This window comes from Malurus melanocephalus, unplaced genomic scaffold, assembly GCF_030028575.1.
Source record: "Malurus melanocephalus ecotype Western Australia unplaced genomic scaffold, MMel_1.1 scaffold_547, whole genome shotgun sequence".
Lineage (NCBI taxonomy): Eukaryota > Metazoa > Chordata > Aves > Passeriformes > Maluridae > Malurus > Malurus melanocephalus.
Genome location: NW_026623779.1, coordinates 183,395 through 206,650, shown reverse-complemented (window position 1 = coordinate 206,650; position 23,256 = coordinate 183,395). Strand labels below are relative to the sequence as shown.

Below are 23,256 nucleotides of genomic sequence, written 5' to 3'. Positions count from 1 at the left end.
TAAGCGTTGTGCATTTATCTACCGAACAGTAAACAGGATTAGTAGAAGACAACTAATAAACCAACAATAATAATATGTTAGCTGTCTTCTCCCTGCAGCCATCTTATTTCCTGCTGCCTTTCCTATGGGATTACAGGTATTCATGGTCAAATGTCCTGGTGTGTTCCTACAGGGATTCCCTCCGAGTTCAATGCAACTCGCTCTTGTCTCTGTGGTATACTGCASTGTATTCCTGAGTTAGGAGAGTGCAAAGAAATTATCGGGAGAGGAGAGGAGTTTTGTCCTAGGGGGTTGTTTTGGTTTTTTAAATAGGTGAGAAAGGACTATGACAAAAATCCTGCTGTAACTCATGAATGCAACCCAACACCTGAATAACTAAAACCAGATTTTGGCCCAATTACTAGAAAGTAATTCTTCTCCTGTCTTTATGACCTGTACTGCTGTTAATAGGAAGCTTCAACTTCATAAAAAGGAGTAAAATTCAGCCCTAACTCAAGAGTAAGTTGATAAGGAGAAATGTTTTAGCTTTAAAAAATACACACCCCACTCGCTGAACCTTTGAGACCTGCAAATGTTTAAAAAGAGAAAAAAAAAAAAACTGCAGCAGATGCAATTTGAAAAACAACACTGATGCTAAAAATAAGTAATTTTACTCATAAGTACCTCATAGCTTATTTGCAGATAGTTGTACACTGTGAGAAGAAAAAAAAAATTGTAATAGGCCTTAGGTCAGCTGCATTGATTTAATGCATTACTTAGGCTGCCAGAGCAGAGGTAGAATCTCCTCGCACTGCATTAGGAGCGCCTGAAGCCTCCGTGCCTCCTTTTGATCAAATCTCTGTGAAAGATGAGTGTCATGCCCTCTGTAAGGCAGCTGTGAGGGGACTGCCCTGCGACTGGAGCAGCGCTGGAGCACAGCCTGCGGGGCAGCGAGGTGAGAGCTGGCTGCAGAGGTGAGAGCACACACAACTTGGTACTGTAGGTCTGGAGAACACCAAGGGGGAGGATCTTATTTCACTCCCCTGTGCACAGCCTGAGCATACATCAGACCTTGAGGTGCTCAGAGTCAGACAAGAGTAAAGAGGCGTGTGATGGTTCTGCCTTAGTACTTGTACAGGCAGGAGTGTTTCCAGTACTTCTTTGTACAACTCACTGAGGGAATGGGAAACTGTTTTATAGCTCTGGAAACATAAGCACAGTAAGAATGTCTGAGGTAAGGAAAGTTCTTTGCAGTTCTATGTGAATGTATGTTTTTACTGTGCAACTTTTACTTGTGGCTGTGCGCTGTGGAGATATAAAAAATGTTGCAATGGTGTTGTTTTGGGTAATGAACAATGGAGATGAGAGCTGGAGGGAGCTRTACTCTTCATTTCTTAATTATGAAAAGATACTGTAAAAGTAGAAAACTAGTTTCWGTAAAAAATCTGGTTTTTCTTTTTGCTGTGCACTGTAAACAACTGTGACTTTCCTGTTCTACAGTAAGTAATGCAGAATTGCAGACTGATTATAATAAGCAGAGCCATCACTTGTGTAATTGTTTTTCAATTGAAGTAGTAGCATGTAAATCATAAATACTTGACAATGTTTAATTGTACAAGTCCTCAATATACATTAATAGCAGTAAAATCTGTGATTTGTGACTCATATGTGTTGAGTCAAGTGCTTTAACCAGATACATTATCATTATCATGACATAAAAATGCACTAGAGAGCAGACAACAATGTAATTTCACTACGAAGTTCTTTAGAAATTACCACTAAAGTGGAATGTAATGCATGCCCTTTATATACAATTTATTGTTGATTATTTAGCATCCAGAAAATAAGGCCAGTGATTCTTTTCTTCGGATCAGTCTGTTTGTATTTTGGGGGGAGGAAGGGGGGGAGGAGGTGGGTGGGATTGAGGATGAGTGTGTGTGTGTATGGGGGGGGTCTGGGTTTTTAAATATACTCTGCTAATTAAGTGTCTTGTTTTGTGATGCATTTAACTTATTTATTTGGATTTTTTTCACCACATAGGAAAATAAACATGGTTTAATTGTCAGCTCATGCATAATGAGGTTTTGTTAGATGTGTTGCATTTTACTTTCTGGTTTATTAATTGGTCAAATACTTCCAGTCCTCTGTGTAGCGAATTCTTGCTTTAAAAATGAGGAGAGGGCAGATCACTAACCCAGGGGAGGACGACTGATATACACAGGCTGTGGTTTATCCTTCTGTAAAATCCTACGGATAAAAAGTAACACTRTTTTTTCTCCTCYTTCTTTTTTCCTTTTTTTCCTCCTTTTTTCTTTTTTAGGTATTTTTCAATTTGAATAATCTGGGAGCCAGGGCAACATTCTGATATTTTTGRGGATGTGGGAGAGAGAAAATAAAATAGACTAGTTTTGTTTTAATTTAAAACAAAACATTGTTTGAAAGGCATTTAACAGTCAATTTTCACATCTGATCTAAAGTTGAATTTTATTGTGCTCATTTAGCTGAGATTGTTGTTCAAGCAATTCTATATAAATTTTTTTGTAATTCATGTAACTACTTGGCTTCTTGAACCTCGGGAGCTGATTGTTTGTCTTATCTTCTGGTGAGCTAACTCTGCGTTATGTTGCAAAACCTTGGGGCATGTTGTGTTTCTTCGTGTTCCTGCAGTCTGCAAGTGAAGTCAGCTTCATTAGTTTCATGATGGCACATCAGTGCAGGGCTGGTGTTGCCGCTTCCTTCCAGCTACTCCCGGAGCATGATCTGGGCTGCCTTGGTTTGGATAAGCTTGTAAGGATTTGTCAGCCAGATGTGACAAGATTGTCAAGAGGCAAGTAAAGAAGGAGATCTGATATTAATCAGTGCATAGCTTGGAGCCAAACTTTCTCAAATGCAGTGTAGTAACATGTTCTTCTCATTTACTGCTTCTCTTTGTGGCTACAGAACTGCCACTGTCTGAGTTTGACGGTTAAAAGGGATGCCAGCTAATAGTCTTTAATTGTAAAGATACAATTCTAGGTGGGGAAAGATCATATGCTTCTATTTTTAGCAGTCTTTTCRAAAATACAGTGCACTTTGTTGTAAAATATGCAAGCGTTCTGTTAGCCAAGGTCTCTGTTTCTGTCCTTTGGTTTGAAAGCAGTGGAATTGTGGCTCAGCTCTCTCTCGGTGCTGAGGAGTGGGAGGTGGGGGAGTCTCACTGCACTCCAGGTCATGGGGCAAAGTGGGTCCACCGTTATTTTAACTCCTAACAACAGTGCGTGGTGGTTTGCTTTGTTCTACTCATTAGGACAATGTACACTGAAGAATGCCTTTCTAATTGCCTCTTTTACAGAGAGGGGAGAAATACAGACTTTTGGGAGCATATCAGATACCCAGCTAGATTATTTACCCTTCTGTGTATAGTGCTGGTAGGGTTCTTTTTAAAATAATCAGTATAATTGTGCAATTCTGCTTGAATTAAGCGCTAGAATTTTGAGCAGTTTGCAGCTTAATCCAACTTCTAATAATAACTGAACATGTAAAAAAACCCTAATCTTATAGGAAATACATTTTTGTTATGCTTAAGTTATATATATAGATGGATTTTTGCTTGATTGATTTCTTAAAAGTAGTTGTTCTGGTTTATTCTTTGAACCACTGAACCGTCTAYAGCCCATTCAGAATCCTGAGAATAATAATATCTGCAAACATATCCAAACATTCAGGAGAGCTGAATCTTCACAGAAATAGGAAAAATTATTACAAATATTGGGTCACTTCACAGGCTTTTACTTGCACTTCTGCCTCCTGAGGTTTGGCCTTTTGATACCAAATGTCTTGACTTCTGGCTTCCGTGTCTGTTCATGATACTGTTAAAAGATCTGTTCCTACATATGGAGCTTGTCATTCCATTTCCAATCCAACAAGGCAGTGATTTATTTGGTTTGCAGTAATAAAGACTGTTACAATGATACTAAATACACCTCGGATAAAACAGAAATGTTCTTGTTTTTTTTAAGATTACAACTTTTGTTTCATATATACGTTTTAAAAGTATTTTGGAACGATTTGGCRTTTTGTAAACATTTTTTCATGCAGATTTGAGCTAAAGTTTAGGTATGGATCTYGAATTCATTATTCTGTAAAATATCCACCAAATGGAAGGAAGAAAAACTGATTTTGCCCTCTGGGTCATCTCCTGCCCTTTCTGGCTTCAGTGGTGCAGGAGCTCTCACAGTTCCTGTGTGCTGGAAGCCAGCAGGTTTTGTCCGAGCAAATGCTACAGCTGAAGTTTTACAGCAAYTGTCATTGCTTCTCTTCTTTTTAGTTTTTATTTCTTATTATTTTGTTCCTAACWGTTATTTAAAAAAWYSYWRRRRWTKRAWYYYMAWWWTYMRGMYKWAAAAAAAAATATTATTGAGGGAATGAGGGGAAGTGGCAGTTTTTAACAGACTCTAGTGATTTCAGTATAAAGAACAATATTTCATTTCACACTTTAAAACTATTACAGAATTTAAACAAATAGGAGGGAAAAAAAGGAAAAGAAAAATGCTATTTTWAATTTCAAATATTACCAGATTATCAGTGAGAAATGGGTGTTTTTTCATGYGACAATAGCTTATGTCTGAAAGCCAGGTAAAAATTTCCTCATCTGCGTTCAGTGAAAAGGAATACTGAGTTTTAAATTGTGAAATTGCCAGTGGAGCTACACTGTTGCATAAAATATTGCATAACTGTAGCACCRTATCGTGTATGTGTACAAATAGTGTTTGGGTTTAAAATTTATGAAATTGCATTAAATGGWATTGTGTAACACTAAATATTTCAGAGAGCTGTTATTTTTCCTTTATTCTTTAATCCACATCTTCATTCCATAACGGGAAAAAGGAAGAGATTTTAAACATGCATATTTTATGGCTTTGAGACTTAAGCAGCGGTGTGAGGAGCTGAAAAATTTAGGATTGTCTTTGAAACATTAACTCACTCACATTGCACACATACAACATTTTATAAATTGGGTAAAGAGTTAAAGACATGTTTTAAAGGCCTTGCACATGAGATATGCCAATATTCCTCATTTCTCTGATACTTGTGCATTTGTGTTAATAGCACATTGCTTGCTGGCATCGGGCTTGGAGTTAAATACTCAACTTCAGTTCATGGCCGGGTCTGTAGCTTCAGCATTTGGTGTAGCATGCTTAGCATGTCACTATGGATAAGCAGTAAGTGCACAATTTATTTGTTCGATTAAATAGCATCTAGTGCTTTATTGTAAGAAATTTCACACCATTTCTGAACAGTGATTTATCCTTAGGGGTAAAGTCTGAGCAGTTTTTACTATCAATATATAGCAATCTCTTACTCGTTTTCGAAATTCACTAATAAGAACAATTTTTTTCTGTGAATTTATTAAAAAGGGATATTAATATCTTGTGATAAATACACTGCTTAATACCAGCAAAATGTTTCTGACCTGTGCAGGCTAGGGCAGGCATGCTTGGGAGCTGTAGCATTGCATTCTGTTTCCGAACCAAAAGTAAAGAACGACTCTAAGATAATGATAATGTGATGTTTTTTCCTTCCTCAGTTTGTATTTCTTGTTTTCATTTCCAAACCAAAGTATCAAAGAAGCAGTGTGTCCCTGAGGTGCACAGGCTGTCTCTCAGCACTCACCTGTTGTTAAAGAGTGAGATGAATTGTGGCGCAAGCAGTCTGTGTACAGCCACAATGCTCAAAAGGAAGGTTTRGTGTCCAGTACTTTAGTTTGGAGTAACGGCCGAGTGTGTGTGCTCCCACAGGCACACACGCACACCCACACACACACTCACACACTCTTCTCTCTTTATAATTATCCTGACAGTGCATTAACAGGAGTTGCCCTAAGGGGCCCTTTAGGGTTAGTGACACGCACAAGCAGTGATTTTGATCCCCCAAGTTACGCTTGATTAAAGTTGGGCCTTGGCTTTGTCAGGATCAGCTCCTYGTGCCTCCTCCTCGCCCGCTGCAGTGCCCAGAGTGCCCCAGCTCCTCTCCCTGGGCCTCGAGAGCTGCACTGGTGAGCTGCCTTTAGCTCCAGTTCTTGTCTCAGCTTCTCACTCCAGGACTCTTCTCACTTTGAAAAACTTTCCAATGAAGCAGAGCATGTGGACTCTTTTTAAATCCACAAGAAGGGTTGATTTGACGGAGTGGTGCCATCCTGGGAAGGTATTGCCTAATTTCAGTTCGGTTTTACCGAACTTATTCACTCGCCTCACCTTTTGGTCTGTTTTTGAGGACATTTTAGTCAATTGCTAGAATTAAACATTTCCAGTTCAAGGTGTTCATTGCACCCACAAGGGAGAGATTTGGTCAAATTCTGGGCTAAAATTAGTTTTGTTCAGTCCCGCTGAGGGAGAGGGTAAAGGGGTAACACAGCTTGCTGCAGGGTCTGGGTTGTAAATATCTGTTTGTGTGTATTCTTACACTGTAGSTGTTTAAAAGGAGGTCAGGTTTTGGTATCTGACCCCAAATAAACAGTATGGATATATATGTACAGATCCAGATAATTAATGGGTTGTATTCCAGGGTCTTATCTAGAAAATGTATTCAATTTGTGGCCTTTGTGTATTTCTAGAARGAAAATCATAACATAATTCTCCCACAGAACAGAGCTAAGTGGAAGTTGAGTGGTATGTGCACCAGCCAAAATTTTGAGTAGAATAGGTGTTAAGTTCAATTTCTAAATCCACGGTTGGCCTCTGAAACAAAAGCTTTTTGTCTGGACTTTTCAAAGGCTCTTGCACCTCCTCAGCTTGGTAGGAGTAGATGGTTGGTGTGAATGAAAACCAGCCAGGTCACCGAGGAGCCATCGTCAGTTCAGGAACTGAGCTCTAAGTGTAACTTCGTGTGTAGTGGAACCTAAAAAGAGAATTGTGGCCCACCTCCACCTTCCCCATCTCCTAACTGGTCTCTTAAGCAGGAGACAATAATTTTGCTAAATTATTTTACTAATAAGAAGTTTGTCAAATTAATTGTCATCTTTAACATGTCTRAATGGAGAAGGTTGAGCCTGTTTGATCAGCTGTTTACTCTGTCACATCTGTGTACAACCTTTCTCTACTTAATTAAAAGCTCAAAATACTGRAGATATCAGACTGTTTTCTGGATACAGCAAGCTGTAAAGCTGTTTTGCTTTTCAGGAAAGTTGTTTGTTGTTACTTGTTGTTATTGGTTATTAAACAACTATTAATAGCAGCTGTTCCTTGGTGAGAAACTGGCTTTTTAGATAAGAYTGTGGAAATAATGTGTGCATTCAGTTCAATATAATTAGAAAYCTTATAAGGACTTTTTTTATTTTAATAATTTCATGTAATAATTTTTTTTGGTCTTAAATATTTCTAAACTTTAATACAAAAATAGTAGAACTTACAGCAACCAAGTGTAGTGGAGCAGAAATGTGCTTGAATGGAAATCCCTTTGTTTCAGGGCTCAGGCTGTGAAAGGCAGGCAATGTTTCWGTGCTGTGGTGGTGGGGAACTTTGGAGGATCCTAAACACATGACAGAAGGAACCACCACAGCACTGAGCTGAACACGTGCAAGTTGGAGCATGGGCCAAGTGTTTGTGCACAGTAACTCTCCAATGGCCTTTGCTGTCCGACCCGTGCACATCACAGTGCTGCCGTGCACTCTTCCTCCCTTTTCCCCATTCCCTGTGTGTCTTCCCAGCTCCACCCAAGGCAGCACAGGGCTTCCACATTCTGCCCATCCTCCAGGCATCTTGTTACCTCTTTGAAGTGATCATGTCAGGAAGAAGAAAATGGCCCAGAGCCTTTCCTTGAAGATGTTGCAGGGGCCCTGCTAATGGTCTCTAGAGGCAGAAGGGATTCAGAGCCTTGCTAAGGTGGGAATCCATGGAAACTTCMGAGGAACCATTAGAGGTACAAGGTGCTTGGTCTAACAGATGTAATATTAACATGTATTTCATGCCTAATTGTTGGGYTGTATCTTCAACAAGTACTTACACATCTAGAGCAGCCCTGCACCRTTGGTGATTGTACATGGAATATGCTGGCATGTATTTTAGCTTCAGTAAACTACAGGGAGCTCAACAGGGTATCAAAAACTGGAGTGTGTCCTAAGGAAAGCACACCCAGGGGCTAAATCTGCACTGTACAGTGGACAGGGGGAACACAAATACATATGGGATGGATRAAACCCCTTATGTTAGTCTGATAAGGATAAGCACAGCTGGATTGTGATACAGTGAAAGTAAGGTGGACAGAATGTAAACTGAAGACGTGTTTTAAATCGTGGCAAAACTGACRGACAGTGTTATTTATCAGCAGAATATATCCCAGGGGAAAGTGGCAAAAGTTGTCTGACAAACAATGGACAAGGCAAAGCTTTGCTCGTTGTATCATGTGGAAAAKTATGGCGTTGAGAGATAATTAAGATAACAGGTTTCTCATTTGTCTCTGCTTCCAGTGGCTGTGCACAGGATTCAAAGACACAAGTAATATAAAGTAACTRGGTGAGGGAAAAGGAAGACTTATTTCAGCTTTGAGAACACAAGAAACCTGGTGGATTGTCATAAAAACAGGAAAGAAAACAAATTGACCAGGAAGGCAACTTCACACTCATTTACAGTTACTGCTTTCCATGAAAGATGCAGAGATTTGGATTTGGCCTTTGATTTAGCTGTGGGCTGTATTTTTAATTTAAGAGATGGTTAAGGTATCTATTCCTTCACTTCATTTGCAGATATTTTATAAGGTGCAAGCGAGAAAATACTTCCAAATAACTATACATACGTCCCATGTTTAATTTTATTTCTTCTCCTACTCTAAAGCGTGTCTCTCCCTCCAGTAGTGTTGTTTCTGTAGAGCCACTGTGGGTCTATTCTGCAAACACGGGACATGCCCCAGTTCTTTCCTATAGGATTAATGCTCACCAGAGCACATATCATGGTGGGTTTACATATATTCAGTAGAATTATCACTGATGATGATGAGATGGCCAAAGGAGATGTGTTTTGTTGCTAGAAACCCTCAGTAGAGGGCATGGAAAAGAGTATCTGCCKTAGCTCAACTCCTGAAAGTTTCTCCCATGTATTTGTTTCATGCAATTCCTGTTTCTTCTTCAAACTTGCAATTTTAAACTGATAGAAGTTTCTGCCTGTAAAATGTTCTGTAACCTGGCATCAATGACCCTGTTTTGTCAGTAATCCTCAGAGCAGACTAGGGAAGCTCCCAARTTCTTCATGTGATAGCAGTAGCTTTAAAAAAAAGCATGAGTTTTTAAAGTGGGGGGAAGCTTTGTGGAAAAAAAAAGACAAGGCTTTTTCTATAATGCCAGAAAGTGCCGGAAATGAGAGTGTGCTGAGCTGTTGTTTCTGTTGTTAAATACACCAGGGTAACCTGGGACTTGCTCTTCCATTTTCTGGTGTCTGTACTTGCAGCCCTTGCTGCGTGCGGAGACCCAGAGCAGCTTTCCAGCAYGAGCAGGGATCTCCAGCTCGGTCCTGACAAGTCTTCAATATTTYCTTACTCCTGAATTTATTTCCCAGGCCAAAGTGCTGTCAAACCAGAACCTACTTAACATTGAATGAGACTGGATACACTTACAGTGCCCTTCCTGTCTTGCTGCATTGTTTTAAACCTGTTGTGTGCTGAAAGTGAGCGCAGGTCCCAGAGGACTTCAGCAGAGCATGGATGATCTCAAACTTGCTTTGTGAAATGAAGCCTGATTATATCCTCAGAATCACAGTATGTCCCATTAGCCTGGGCTTTTCTTACCTGTGAGGGCTGCGAGTGGGTTGCAAAGAAACACTCAGTAACTTTTGAAGCATAATTGAAGCCACATCAAAATCTGGCAAAAAAAAAGACATGAACAGGCGTGACTTCCACRAAGCAGATGTTAAGATTCAGTGATTAGTAGTTAGATGTTTTTCAGTGACCAATTTAATGGTTAATCTGTCTTGTAATGAGGGATCATTTTTATTAAAAGTTCAGCGTTCAGATTCCCACGGTTGTGCTCGTAAAACCACAGAAAATTTTGATCAGTCTCTTCAAATTCATTTTTAAAAAGAATTAAGAAAGTGCAGCTGATCATGGATTTGGAAAGATCCATTTGTGAAGGAGAGAGTGACTGGAAAGCAATACTAAGATCCTTGATGATAGCATAAGATTTCGTTTTTTAGACCATTTTTTTATTCTAGAAAATAAAATTAAATAATGACATGAATGAAAGAATTGTACTTTAAAAAATTTCCACTGTAATTTCCTTCTACATTTCCAATCCTTTAATTATCATTTTCAAGCTTTACATGTGTGCAATACAGCAGGCTATTCCTTTGTTCTGCAGAATGAAATTGTGTGTACATTCCRCTTGTTGGGAAAATAAAGCTTATTAAAAGACTCGCTGTAATTACAGTGCCTTAGAATAGGCGTATTAAGGATGGTAGGATTAACGGGCAAAAGACAAGGGTATTATTTTCATGAAGTTTTGCTACATTTCTTTTCGTTAAAGTCTGATATATGTTAATTGGGGAGATAATCAAAGCGCATCTTTTACAAATACCTTTTTAAGTTGAACAATGACTGACAATTTAAAATTGTGACTCACTGGTTATTTCAAAAGTTAATTTTGCTCTGTTATATATTCTCTGGGACTATATTATAGATATTAATTTAAATGTTGCTAGAAAAATTTAGGAGGCACAGACTGGGACAAGTATAAATGAAGGGAAATACTACAAATCTGAAAATTGCCGTTGTTTCTTCTTAGGGATTCTTTCAAGTAATTTTTTWAAGTCAGTGACAGATCCCTGATTTGAAGGTGCACCTTTGATACGTTAGCAGGATGTAAGCTAACTTCATCTAGTTTCCRGAAGCAATAATGTGACTTGAGAAGGGATCAATTCAATATTAAAATAGAAGGGGAACTCCACTCCCTTTCTAACAGYTGCTCTCAAATGTGTAAAACAAAATGTCCTCCTTTTACTTGTTCCTGTTGGGCATATGCAGTCCTCTCCACATACACAGGAAAGCAAAATAAACACRTGCACCAGAGAGAAGAAAGCTCTTACAGAAAGCTGTGAAACACAGAATTTGGTGTGGTATRTCTTTCTTGTCCAAGTACACAAATTAAGTGGAAAAAACAGTTTTAAAGGTCAGTGGTTTGTGGAACATATCCAAAGGAAAAGGAATGAAAAAAATTTTGAAATCTCAATTAACTTATCATCATGACAGCGTTTTTCATTGTGCAGATTTCTGCTACTTCTTGCAGAAAAAGGAAGTGCTCTTTTGTAATTCTGTCTGAAGGGAATGCAAAAGATGCATTTATGGAATGCACTGTACCTTACCAAACCTAGCAGGGTTGCCTGTGGAAGGGCTTCAGTCCAGGCAAGTCACAGAATATTATGTGTGTAGAGAGGCAGAAGACTTGAACTGCATTATTGTTTGATATCTTGAGGTAGAAATTAATCTGCAGTCAACGACACCTTTTTGTGCCTTTCCATAAGAAATTTATGGCTTTTTATTGTTATATGGAAGTATTTTAGCATCTAAGTGAAAATATATCCTCCATTAAAATGAAGCAATTGGCACTGTAGGGTACTGATGTGTATTTTATGACTTTATGGGGAGCACACAGCTTTTCTTAAGAATATAAGATTTTGCAATGGCTCCTTTAAAAGATGATTAACGTGATTCAGGGGTTTCAACAACCCCRTCGCCACTTGTTCGATCCTTCAAATCAGGCAAATGTCAGCATCAAATCACTGCAGCTTGGAGATGTGCATGKAAGGTGCACCCTTGGATAAGCCAGATAGTGAGATTTTAAAACCTCCCTCCAAATCCATTGCTGTGAAGCACTGGACATCCAGATGTAATGGACGTGTTTGTAGTAAGCTTTTGTATGCAGTGTCCTCTTCTGTCCTGAGTCAGCTACATTCTTCAAGTCTAAGGAAATGTCCATTGCACATCCCAGTGGAATTAACTTTCTCTCATGTACTTTTAATTTTAAATGTTTCCTGCGTCCATTTTTCTTAGCCTGATTGTCCAAAAATCTGCTTCCTTGTATGTTTTCTGAAGTGACAGTATGTAATGCCATGTATCCTCTTTTCCTCGAATCTTATCTTACTTTCCTGTGGGTGTTATGAAGAGTGGAGGTCCCCATTTTACGTAAGACCTGAGGAGTGGGAACAAGGCTTAAAAGCAGAAARATGCAGACAAATTACAATTGCATAATCTGACTTTTTTTCTTTATTATTCTAGGGCAGGCTTTCTGCACATCATTTTCTTACCTTTCCCTCCATAGTTCCTGCATAAACAGAATAGTTCTTATTTTCAGTATCAGATCCAAGGAGTGCACAATYCTGCAAATGCTTTGTAATGTCTGGAGCTTTAACCAGGACCTCCAGGTTGTCTGTTTGCCTTCTGCAGCAGATGGGCACACACAAATGAAATCATATATTGCAGGAAGCAACTTCGTATCACCCCATTGATTAGGGATATCTGAATACTAATTTGATTTGCGTTCCAGATGACCTTGGTGAGGGTAAAGTGATGTACAGATTGAACTGTGCAACTGATTATTCTGTGTCCTCTATTTTGATTTCAAGCATTTCCCTTACAGAATGTGATTGTTTACTCTTTGAGGAGTTGAAACACTTTTTGGTGAACTTTGTTACTGAGAAACATTGGTGGGCTCCTGTGTCTTTGAAAGATGATATATATTTCATGTGAATTCCTCATGTATAGGGCATGGCATCTGTGCAGAGCTAACACAACGCTCATTATAGAATTTCCTATACTKCAGTACAGAATTCCAGCAAAACTGTGAGACGGGGTCTTTAATCTGTACATCTTTGTTTTCAAACCTTCCTGAGGAAGTGATGATCATACATGAGAATCACAGGTTAGATGAGTGCATAATTTACAAAGGTGCTTCAGCCTAGATATATGGACAGAAGTATTGCTATGTATGTTGTTAAATGTGCTGCTTCCATGTTACTGTAGTGTTTCCTCTGSTGACGTGACCCTTGCAGGCACAGGCAGCCTGGTCTAACTCAGGCTTAGCCTGGATTACTGATACTGCACCTTGGTAGGTATGTGCTGCCATGTTCACCTTCTGCTCACGTGGATTTTCTGGGGTACTGTAGATGGATAATCTGCACACTCTAAATGCTGGTTATGTATTACCTATCATGCTTTTCATTGATCTCCAGGCTATCCGCTGCACTCTGGTGAACTGTAGTTGTCAGTGTTTCAAACCCGGGAAAATAAATCAGCGACAATGTGACCAGTGCCGGCATGGATGGGTAGCACATGGTAATATTTGTTTTATAATCTATAGAAAGCATTTAGGATCCTCCTAACTACTGTATGTYTTTTGTGTCACCCCTCAACCCCCACCCCAATATTAGTTACATTTCATTTTCTCTTTCTCGGGACTCAAGTTTATTTACATTTTGTGATTTTTACTTTCAGCCCTGAGCAAACTAAGGATTCCAAACCTCTACCCTTCAAGCCAAGTAGAAATAGTTCAATCCAATGTTGTATTTGATATCAGTAGCCTCATGTTGTACGGAACCCAAGCCATTCCTGTGCGCCTTAAAATTCTGCTCGATCGGCTTTTCAGTGTTCTGAAGCAGGAGGAGGTGATACAGATTCTCCATGCTCTGGACTGGACACTGCAGGATTATATCCGTGGATATGTGCTACAGGTATTTAGAGGGGTTTTTTTAATAGAAATATGACAGTTATGTTTTCTGGCTTAATCTTCTCTGTGGTTCCCAACGTGTTAACAGCGTGGCACATCTGAGAGGCAGTAATAGACCTGTACGAGATTAATGCTACAAAAGAAAGGGTGGATTTCTRGTGATGCTCTGGTTTTTAGTTCGACTTAATTGAAATCTTTCTRCTTGCTCAAATCTATCGACAAAGATAAGCAAAGATAAAAATCARAAGTTACTGRTAATGTATCAAAATGCAGTGYATCAAAGTAGAGGCTTTAGAATTTRTTCCAGTACTATTTAAACAGGGAGTTTGCTTTTATACAGCACAATAATACATCAAGAARTAAAGTTACCATTATTTAAAACACCAGGGACAAYATTCATCTCTGGTGTAGTGCTACTGACCTTACTGGAGCTACAGTAAGGGTGTATTTGGCCCTGTGTGCTCATACTGATGTTAGTCCTTGCTGCTGTGGAAGTTACCTTTTATGTAAAGTAACATTATGATYTTACATTATGACATGAATCAATATTTAATAGTCTTGATAATCTTGCTTTTTAGTGTTAGGATTAAAAATATGGAATCAATTACCTTGAACCTCTATCACATGAAAAATTTATAATGTTACGTTCTTCATCATCTTAGAAACTCTTACATGCACTGTGAAAAATCTCAGTAGGCCATCAAATACATGTTCTGTGATAAAATATTTATTGTAGTTATTGGGAAAAGTTAGGCATAGCTAGAGTTTGAAAGAACTCCAACACTAGTGTAATTACAGCTGTGCTCTGTGAAAACTGGCAATAGATCAATACACGTTCATTTGTTCTCTGATCTTAGTTGCTTGGAAGATTATTAAACCTGCACTGAAAGAATACTTGACTTAAATGAGAAGCTAAATCTTGGTCTGATTGCTCCATCTCTCCTGTCTGTGCTTACAGGATACTATCTGTTGTTCAAATAACATATCTTAATTTTTGTGGAAAAAATGGTTTATTTGAAAGTGTTAATGTCAGTTCAGGAAGAAATAATATCATCAATGTGGTAAAATTTGGAAGAAATTATTACGGAATTTGCATAAGTCTCATTAAATTGAATGTTTATATTGTTTTGCTAGAGAAGAAATTTTAGTCCCTGAAAAAAAATGAGTGATTTGAAGGGAAGGTGTTTTTTGTTTGCTGTAACTAATGTCTAACCCATTTAAATGTTTTTGGCTTTAGGATGCTTCAGGAAAGGTGCTGGATCACTGGAGTATAATGAGCACTGAAGAAGAACTGGCTACTTTGCAGCAGTTTCTTCGCTTTGGAGAAACTAAGTCCATTGTAGAGTTAATGGCAATTCAAGAGAAAGAAGGGCAGTCGATTATAATACCACCACCAACTGCCAATTTGGATATTAGGGCGTTCATTGAGAGCTGCAATCCACACAGCCCTAATTTTTCTGCTTCCTTGGACAAAATGAGTCCCACCAACATTCATCCCTTTGAGAATATTGTAAATAACATGGCTTTCATGCTGCCGTTTCAGTTTTTCAGTCCAGTGCCTCCACCTTTGATAGGTTCACCACCAGAAAGACATTTGATTGAGCAAGGTCAAGACCATARCAATGAAACCAAACAAGATCTTCAGATACCATTTTCTGAAAGCAGCTTCTTAACTTCCAGTTCTACACCATTTCAAATTGAAAATGAGAGGKGCATAAATGGTCCAGATGTCACTAAAACAGAAGATGATGCCCTCCTAAGTGATTCCAGTTTACACAATACAGCAGCAAAGCTTGAAATGTCAGCTCTATCTCCAGAAAACAAAATKAAATCTGTTGAAAAAAACGCTGGGCCAAGGAAAGGGCGTGTCTTCTGCACTGCATGTGAAAAAACATTTTACGACAAAGGTACTTTGAAAATMCATTACAATGCTGTACATCTGAAGATAAAGCACAAATGCACCATTGAGGGCTGCAATATGGTGTTCAGCTCACTGCGTAGCCGAAATCGTCATAGTGCAAATCCTAACCCCAGACTCCACATGCCAATGAACAGAAATAACAGGGATAAAGATCTGAGAAATGGTTTGACCATTGCTGGACCTGGAGATAGTAAAAGGACAGAATTTGCAATTCTAACTCCGGATAGCAGAACTATTTCTAGCTATGGCAGCTCTTGTACAGATTCCAAAGGCCAGGCTGGATTTTCCAGCATTGGACATAACGGCGTCCTCTTTCCAAACCTGAAGACAGTACAACCCGTTCTTCCTTTCTACCGTAGTCCAGTCACACCAGCYGAGCTGGCCAATACTCCAGGTACTCTTCCTTCTCTGCCTCTTGTTTCTTCCTCAATACCAGAGCAGCTYGTTTCCAACGAATTGCCATTTGACATGCTCCCCAAGAAGAAATCCCGTAAGTCGAGTATGCCCATTAAGATAGAGAAGGAAGCTGTGGAGACCCCCAATGAAAGTAGCGATGTTGCCAGTTCTGAAGATGATTCACGTCTGCAAGTGGTAAGCGATGGAGAGCTTGAGACCTGTGAGCATAAGATAGAGAAGCAGGTGACCGACAGGGTGGAAAAGCACCCGCATTCAGGTAATTCATGGAAATATCTCTCTGGGGTAGAGGGCCCAAAGTATTTTGAATCTGTCTTTGCGCCAAATAACAAATACATCGAGGATATCCCTGAGAATGAATTGCAACACGGTGAGAAAGAGGTTAAACCAGAAGAAAACCAACCATTAAAAATAGTTTCCCATGAGATTATGTATGAAGATCCAAAACACCACCACAGTGATGTTATAAAACCAATGACTGAACCCCCCATGTATATTAAAGAGCAGTCAAAGCACAGGATTCCTAAAAATGACTGCCCTGAATTGCAACACCACTTGCTGACCGGGGGCTTTTTCAGCACTTTGTCAAACAGGGGTGCTGCCATTCCTTGTTTTGAAGACTCTAAAGATATGGATCATGTCAGTCAACATGCACTAGGGATTCAGAAGGAAGAAAGCCGCTTTCATTGCGACATCTGTAAGAAGACTTTTAAAAACCCTTACAGTGTAAAAATGCATTTCAAAAATGTACATCTCAAGGAAATGCATATTTGCACAGTTGAGGGCTGTAATGCTGCTTTCCCTTCTCGTAGAAGTCGAGACAGGTAAGAAAATTACAAACAAAATTGTATTTATTTTACCATCACAATGGAGCCTAATTTGAAATTAAAATGAGTGTTTGAGGAATAGAGCCTACAAATATTTTCTGTGTATACTCATATAAARGTATGATAACTTATCAGAACATTCTTGAAATGAAAATCCATTGAAAGAAAYGTTTCCTTTCCACTAGACTACAGGGTATTAAATAAAGCCATGAAAATTTCATAACTGATAAAAAGTGCAGTAGTTGAAAGAATACTTGAGTACATAAAGGGAAAGCCACAAGGCAGCAGTTTTCCAATAGATGCATGTGTGGACTACATGTTTAATGTGTACTTTCATGTGTATTTTAATGTGTAGAGTRTTTCTTTAAGAAAAAGAAATTAGGTCAATTCAGGAAATCTTCATTTGCCCTTGTTCTTTTCTTTACTCAAAGATTTAGAATGAACTGAAAAAGCCCGTATGAAAAGCAAGATTAGTCTTTGTCAGCACAAAATTAACATTGTGCAGTGTAGTCAAACTGACACTATCTGTCTATCCACATTATTAATGCTTTTCYGTGAGATTAAATACTAATTTCTAAATAATAGCATGAGCTTGATTCAGTTTGTTGGTCAGTTCAGTACTGTGTTGCTGTGAAATTTTATTTCAGCCTATTCACATAAACTGAGGAACGAGAACCGAGGCCTTATTGCTGCCCCTTTAGAGATGTATCTGAATCAGGCAGTGATAGGAACAAACCTTTTAAAGTGCAGCAAAGTGTTACAGTTTCCCACTCTGTAAGAGTGTTAGAGCAGCTCTTGGCTGCAGGAGGAATGCCTGGATGGTGGTTGGGAGGGACACAAGGTTTAGATTGTGTTAATCTGCTCCCAGTCTGGAGCCCGCTGATGCGATCCAGAGAGGATGAGCCGTCTCTGAGGACTGGCTGCTGCATCTGGGATGTGCAGATTCCTCTGCTGCTGGCAGGGCTTCACTCCCTGCTGCCTGCATCTTCCAGATGTGAATTCCTCCCCACTGTAATTGCGATATGGGCCACAGGAAAGAAGGCCAGCAGTGAGATTTGCATTCACATGCCACAAATTCCTTCCCACACCAGAACCTTGAGATAAGTTTTAACATAGGTGCTTTTGGAATATGGGTTAAAAAAAAAAAGGCAAGATAGCTCAAAAGACATTTCACAAGCTTTGTACAAAACAATAGTTATTTGGAACAACTTTGCAGAAGTTTCTAGACTTTAACTTAGAGTAGTGTGACTACAAGGGCTAAATATTTCTGTGCCTTTTTGAACAATCCATGGTTCTGATACAACCATGATGGCAAGGAGAAAGACAAATGTTTGGCCAGTATTACAATAAACCCAGCCTTCTAGACAGAGCCTGTAAATTCCCAGTGAGCTGACTGATAGTATTCAATAGGAGCRGTGATTTTGTATGTTTTGGTGGTTTTAAACTGAATCCAGAGATGCCTATTTGAAAACTGTAAGTTGCATATAATTCAATATTCCTTTTCCAAGSAAACTCCTGTCAAGAAAAAGCTCTGTACTGAGGTGTACAGCTGCATCTTGGACATGGTTACACTACTTGAGATCATCAACATTTTTTGCAGACTCAGGTGTGACTCCTTTCCTGCTTTGTCCATTTGGAAAGAATCTTGTTTCTTATCCACCTCAGTCCATTCTCTGATCTCAGTCTTTAATGGACAGGTTTTTAGTGCGTACCCAACTCTTTTAGGCTCAGCACTAGATCTAGCAGAGCAGACAGCTATCCACAATGCAGGAGAGAATCTGAAACATTGATTGCTGTTGAGTTATTTCAGATGTATGCCAGTGCAAGCAGTCACRTGTGTAAACTGTCCATGTGCACTCCCAGTGTGGCACTTGGTCAAATCAATTCATGCATGCTACTAAAAATTGATTTTCCTTTTCTTTGTTTATGATCATTATGAAGCAGCTGTTAAGTGAGGCCAAACACTTTCTTGCTAAGCTTGTCTTTCTTCTTGTAGACATAGTTCAAACCTAAATCTTCATCATAAGCTTCTGACTAAAGATACACTGGAATTCAACAACCATTTCAATGCAACATACCTCTTGAAAGACATGGCTAAGGAGTTTTGCCAAGATGTTTCTTTAAAACAGCACGTTGGACATACTTCTGTAATCTTCAAAGGAATGAACAGAACAGGCAGCTATGTTTTTCCAATGAGCAAAGTTAGAGAACCATGTTCTGAGAGTTACGGATACGATCCTTTAAATGATGGAGCTGTTCTGGATCTAAGCACTACTTCCAGCATTAAATCTGAGAGCAGTGCWCATTCTTCTTGGGATTCTGACGGAGGAAGTGAAATATGCACCATGCCCTTGGATGATAGTGATGAAAGCTGTGAAGGACCCAGCCTAATGCCCAGTGATGAACTCTACCAAGACTGTACTTTAATTGAGAAAGCTAATCAAGACTTTACRAATTTACCTTCCAGTTTGCCAATAACTTGTCATATATGTCAAAAAACATACAGTAACAAAGGAACTTTCAGGGCTCATTACAAAACTGTRCATCTCCGCCAGCTCCACAAATGCAAAGTCCCAGGTTGCAACACAATGTTTTCATCTGTCCGCAGTCGGAACAGGCACAGTCAAAACCCCAATCTGCACAAGAGTCTGGCTGGGTCACCAACGAGCTTACAGTAAGATCAGACTGATTGTAATTTATTTCTGCWCAGAATTCATCATTTCAATTAAGGAATGTGTTAACATTCATTTTCTTTAAACTCATTTGACTTCTAGCCCCCTAAGCAACCGCAGTCAAATTCTTTTCTCCTCTGTGCTCTCCAGCAGTTTCAGTTAGCAAAGCCTGGTGCTGTAGTTTTTGTGCAGTTGTTTGGTTTGATGTTGAACAGCTAAAAGTTCTGTAAGGAAAAGAAAATCTTAGAAACGGGGAAAATACAGAGACAGTAACTAAAGTGTTTCTGATACCTGTGAAGTATTACTTGCCAAAAATAGGAGCTTCAAATGAGAACCATCATTGCTTGTGTTTACAYGTTAAATGAGTTGTTGTGTTGTGTAAGAAATGAGTAACAATTGGGGAGAGTTTCCTCTGGTTGGGTTGAGAGTTTTGAGGCTTCCATTTTGTTCCTGAGACCTTAGTCTGAAGCTGACTTGCAGTATTAGTAGAACAGAATATTTGTACTTAACTATATCCCAAAATCCAAAAGAAAAAGTATAAATTTGGGAAAACTTCACACACAGTCCAAATCTTCTGAAAATCCTGCAGTCCTTAGTCTTGTTTGCATTTCACTTCAATAAAGATTACAGTATTTTGGATTTCTTAGAATTGAATACCATTTGCTTTGCAGGAGAAGGGGCTACCTAGCTTGTTGGCAGAACAGCCTGAATAAGTCTGATACATTCTGATGAATTGTAGCGATAGAAAGGAAGTGGTAGTGAATAGATTAAGCTAAAATTTCTAAACTACAGCAAATGTATCCATAAAACAGGGGTGGAAAGTAAGCCCTTTAATTTAAAATGCACTTTGAGTTCTGCTTTCAGGAAAAGTTTTGTTAAAAATAGGAAAGAAGGAAAAAGAGGAAAAAACCTCCCAACCAAATATCCAAACTATTTAAGAGTTTGAGGGTGCAGTTCTAAGCYTCTGAGAGAAAGAAATCAAATGGATGCAGTAGATACCTTTCATGATGCAGCAGGTAAGAGTTCCTCTTGCCAGAAGGGGATGAAACGTGTTGATCTTTGTAATAGAAGAATGCTTATTCTCATTCACACCTCTTTATTATAAAAACGTTGTTCAATACCTGTTACAATGTTTCATATCTTTGTACTTGCCCCTGTAATTAGTATTCTGCATTATGTTCCATGCACTTAAGGAGACTGGCCTTGCATTGTATTTAAAAAACACTTTAATATTTAATTTGTAGTCACATCATACAAATGCCGTGTGTGTACTTGTGGTGCATTCTCTTTGAATCATTTGCAAAGAGGAAAAGAAATAAGAAAGCAAGTCTTACAGTACCTTTTTTGACTTTATTTCAGCAGTGGAAGTCTGTTGATCAATTCCAGTATGCAAGCATGACACTGACAGCACAATCTGTACATATTATACCAAAGTGCTTTCTGTATTTGTGGTTTCTAGAACTAGTCTAGTTTTCCAGTATAACTGGATCTTAGTCTTTATTCATTTTTGTGACTGAGTAAAAATAGACTGAAATTCAGGATTTCATATGTATGTTGAAAGAATAGTACAATGCTATTGCCATATGTCTTGATGTTTAACTTATTCTAAAAAATACTATGGTATTGTAACCATTTCATATTGTATAAAAGAAACAAATGTGGACTATTTCACCGATTCTTTTGAAAATTGGTTTGTGTGTGAGTATGGGTTATGCAAGGAAAAACATGACACAGTTGTAAATGTTTGTGCTCACTGGAAATGGTTTCCATGCATTGTGTAAAGTAATCTTCTATTTTTTTAATTTACTGTAGGTTTATGTGATATTTAAAATAATCCATTTGTGCTTGAAGCCGTCAGGAAAGGATATTAGCCTGCGGAAAGTTGTGCCATTGCTTTGAGATTTTGTGGTCGGGGGGAGTTGGTGGTTTGGTTTTCAGGGGGTAGTAGGGTTGTATTTGTTTTGTTGAGGTTTTTTATTGTTGTTTTCTTTGGACTTGTAATAGAAACTCGTATCAGTGGGGGTCATAGTTTGAAAGCTAAGGGCACAATCACAGGAGACACAATTGCTCCCAGCCTTTTGATAGTATAAATCAATTATTTGTTATCCAGCTATTTCAAGCTCTTTTTTTTATACATATATATATATAGAAACTTCTTTGTTTAATCATTAACTGGTTTTTTTTGAAACAAAATGTGATGTAAACTAATGTTGTAATGCCCATTTATTTAGTTTTCAGAGTGTCAAAAAAAGAAACACATTTGTATATCCTAATAATTTTGTATGTGTTAATAAAAACCAATGATAATGCCTCTGGTTGATTCAGAAAAGTAGGTTTTTTTGCTTGAAAATACTGCTCTTCTTAATTTTCATTTAAGAMAACGCCAGTTTTTGAAAACACATTCTGTCTGTAGAGAGCACTGGTTTGACGATGGTACTAACTTATTCTCTAATAAGGAAGTGTCATTATTTTAATGAGCCATTAGAAATAATGTAATAAATGTTGTCAGATATTGTATTGATTTTTTTTTTCTTTGTGCAATAGGCAAGGGTAGAGATTGGTTTAAAAGCCATCAGCTAAACAGAAGGTAAATATCTCATCATTGAGAACTACTCTGAAAGACACTTTATGCCCTCTTTATTCTTTCTATATTGGAAGGGTCTGGTGGGGGGGATTTTGTTTTCTCTSAAAAATCTGGACAGGATGGGAGATTTCTCAGAATGACTAGCCATTAATACCCMCAGAACAGCATATGTATCTCATGAAGCATTTGTGTAGCTCCCTCCTCCTAATGACCACAATGTGGCTGGACCAAGCCTTGACATCTCCTGTTAGTTTTAAATACGTGTGATGCTTATGGCAGCCCATATCACATATTCACCACAGATGTTGAAGGAAGTAACCTCACTTCAGAATAGTAGTACCATTCTTTTTGGAGCTTTTCAGAGTTGGTCTGGAAAGCTGAAGCAGCTTCCCCTGGCTGAGGCTCAGCTCCAGAGATGTTCACGTTGTGATCTGTGAGTATGAACAGTTGGGGACTCAGATCTTTCCCTGAGATTTGAACTGGGCCTGGACATGCCCACCCTTGCTACTCAAGTGTGTTGCTCCTTTTTTTATTTGTATCTTTTTTATTCTTCCCTAGAAAGCAAGAGTCTCAAAAACTAGATCCTGTCATGTTTCTGTGACCCCAAAGGAGAAGGCACAGATGCACTCTGCAGGGTGCCACTCTGAGCATCCAAWTTCTCAGAATGCAGGTATTTTGAATAGTTTGTGAGAGCAAATGTATGTTTCTCTGGAGCAGTGGTGCTTACAGGAGTGTTTGCAGAAATCTATTTTGAATGGAGTGGAAGGGATCTGTTTTTATAACCCSAGTTTTCTAAGTACTTTGAAAAGAGCTGTGGCAAAACCAGAGGCTGTTTCTAATGAATCTTTATTGAAGTTATACACTGCAAAACCTGGCAAAGTGGAGAAACAAGTTCTGAAAATACCTGTCTTATGCCCTGTGTTGAATAGGAAGCCTAAAAAACAGGTAAACTACTTGGACAAAATCCAGGGATTTTTAAATAAAGTGCCAGGTGCTCCTTGAAAGGGGTTCACAGCAACTTTTAATTAATCAGCAAGCAGAGATTTAAGAAAAGCAGCTAAACTAAAAGCACCTTTAGAGTCTGAGATACAGCCCATCAGGATTCCATTCAGCCTCAAGTGAGCATTCACTTCCAAGCTGAAATSAGAGTTTGACCCGGGAAGGGGATGACAGTGCAA

At 38.7% G+C, this 23,256-nt stretch overlaps 1 protein-coding gene across 2 annotated transcripts; it reads left to right on the top strand.

The window, feature by feature from the left end:
- Positions 1–969: 969 nt before the first annotated feature.
- On the top strand, positions 970–22,013 carry BNC1 (basonuclin zinc finger protein 1). Of its 2 annotated transcripts, none has more exons than XM_057382030.1 (5): positions 970–1,213; positions 13,167–13,269; positions 13,429–13,664; positions 14,898–16,819; positions 18,819–22,012. In XM_057382030.1, the coding sequence occupies exons 1-5, from the start codon at positions 1,205–1,207 to the stop codon at positions 19,498–19,500; spliced, it is 2,952 nt and encodes a 983-aa protein (XP_057238013.1). In that variant the 5' UTR covers positions 970–1,204; the 3' UTR covers positions 19,501–22,012. The 2 variants fall into 2 exon arrangements, with proteins under 2 accessions (XP_057238013.1, XP_057238012.1); XM_057382029.1 differs by lacking the exon at positions 970–1,213 and adding an exon at positions 6,013–6,162 and having other exon boundaries at positions 18,819–22,013.
- Positions 22,014–23,256: the final 1,243 nt, after the last annotated feature.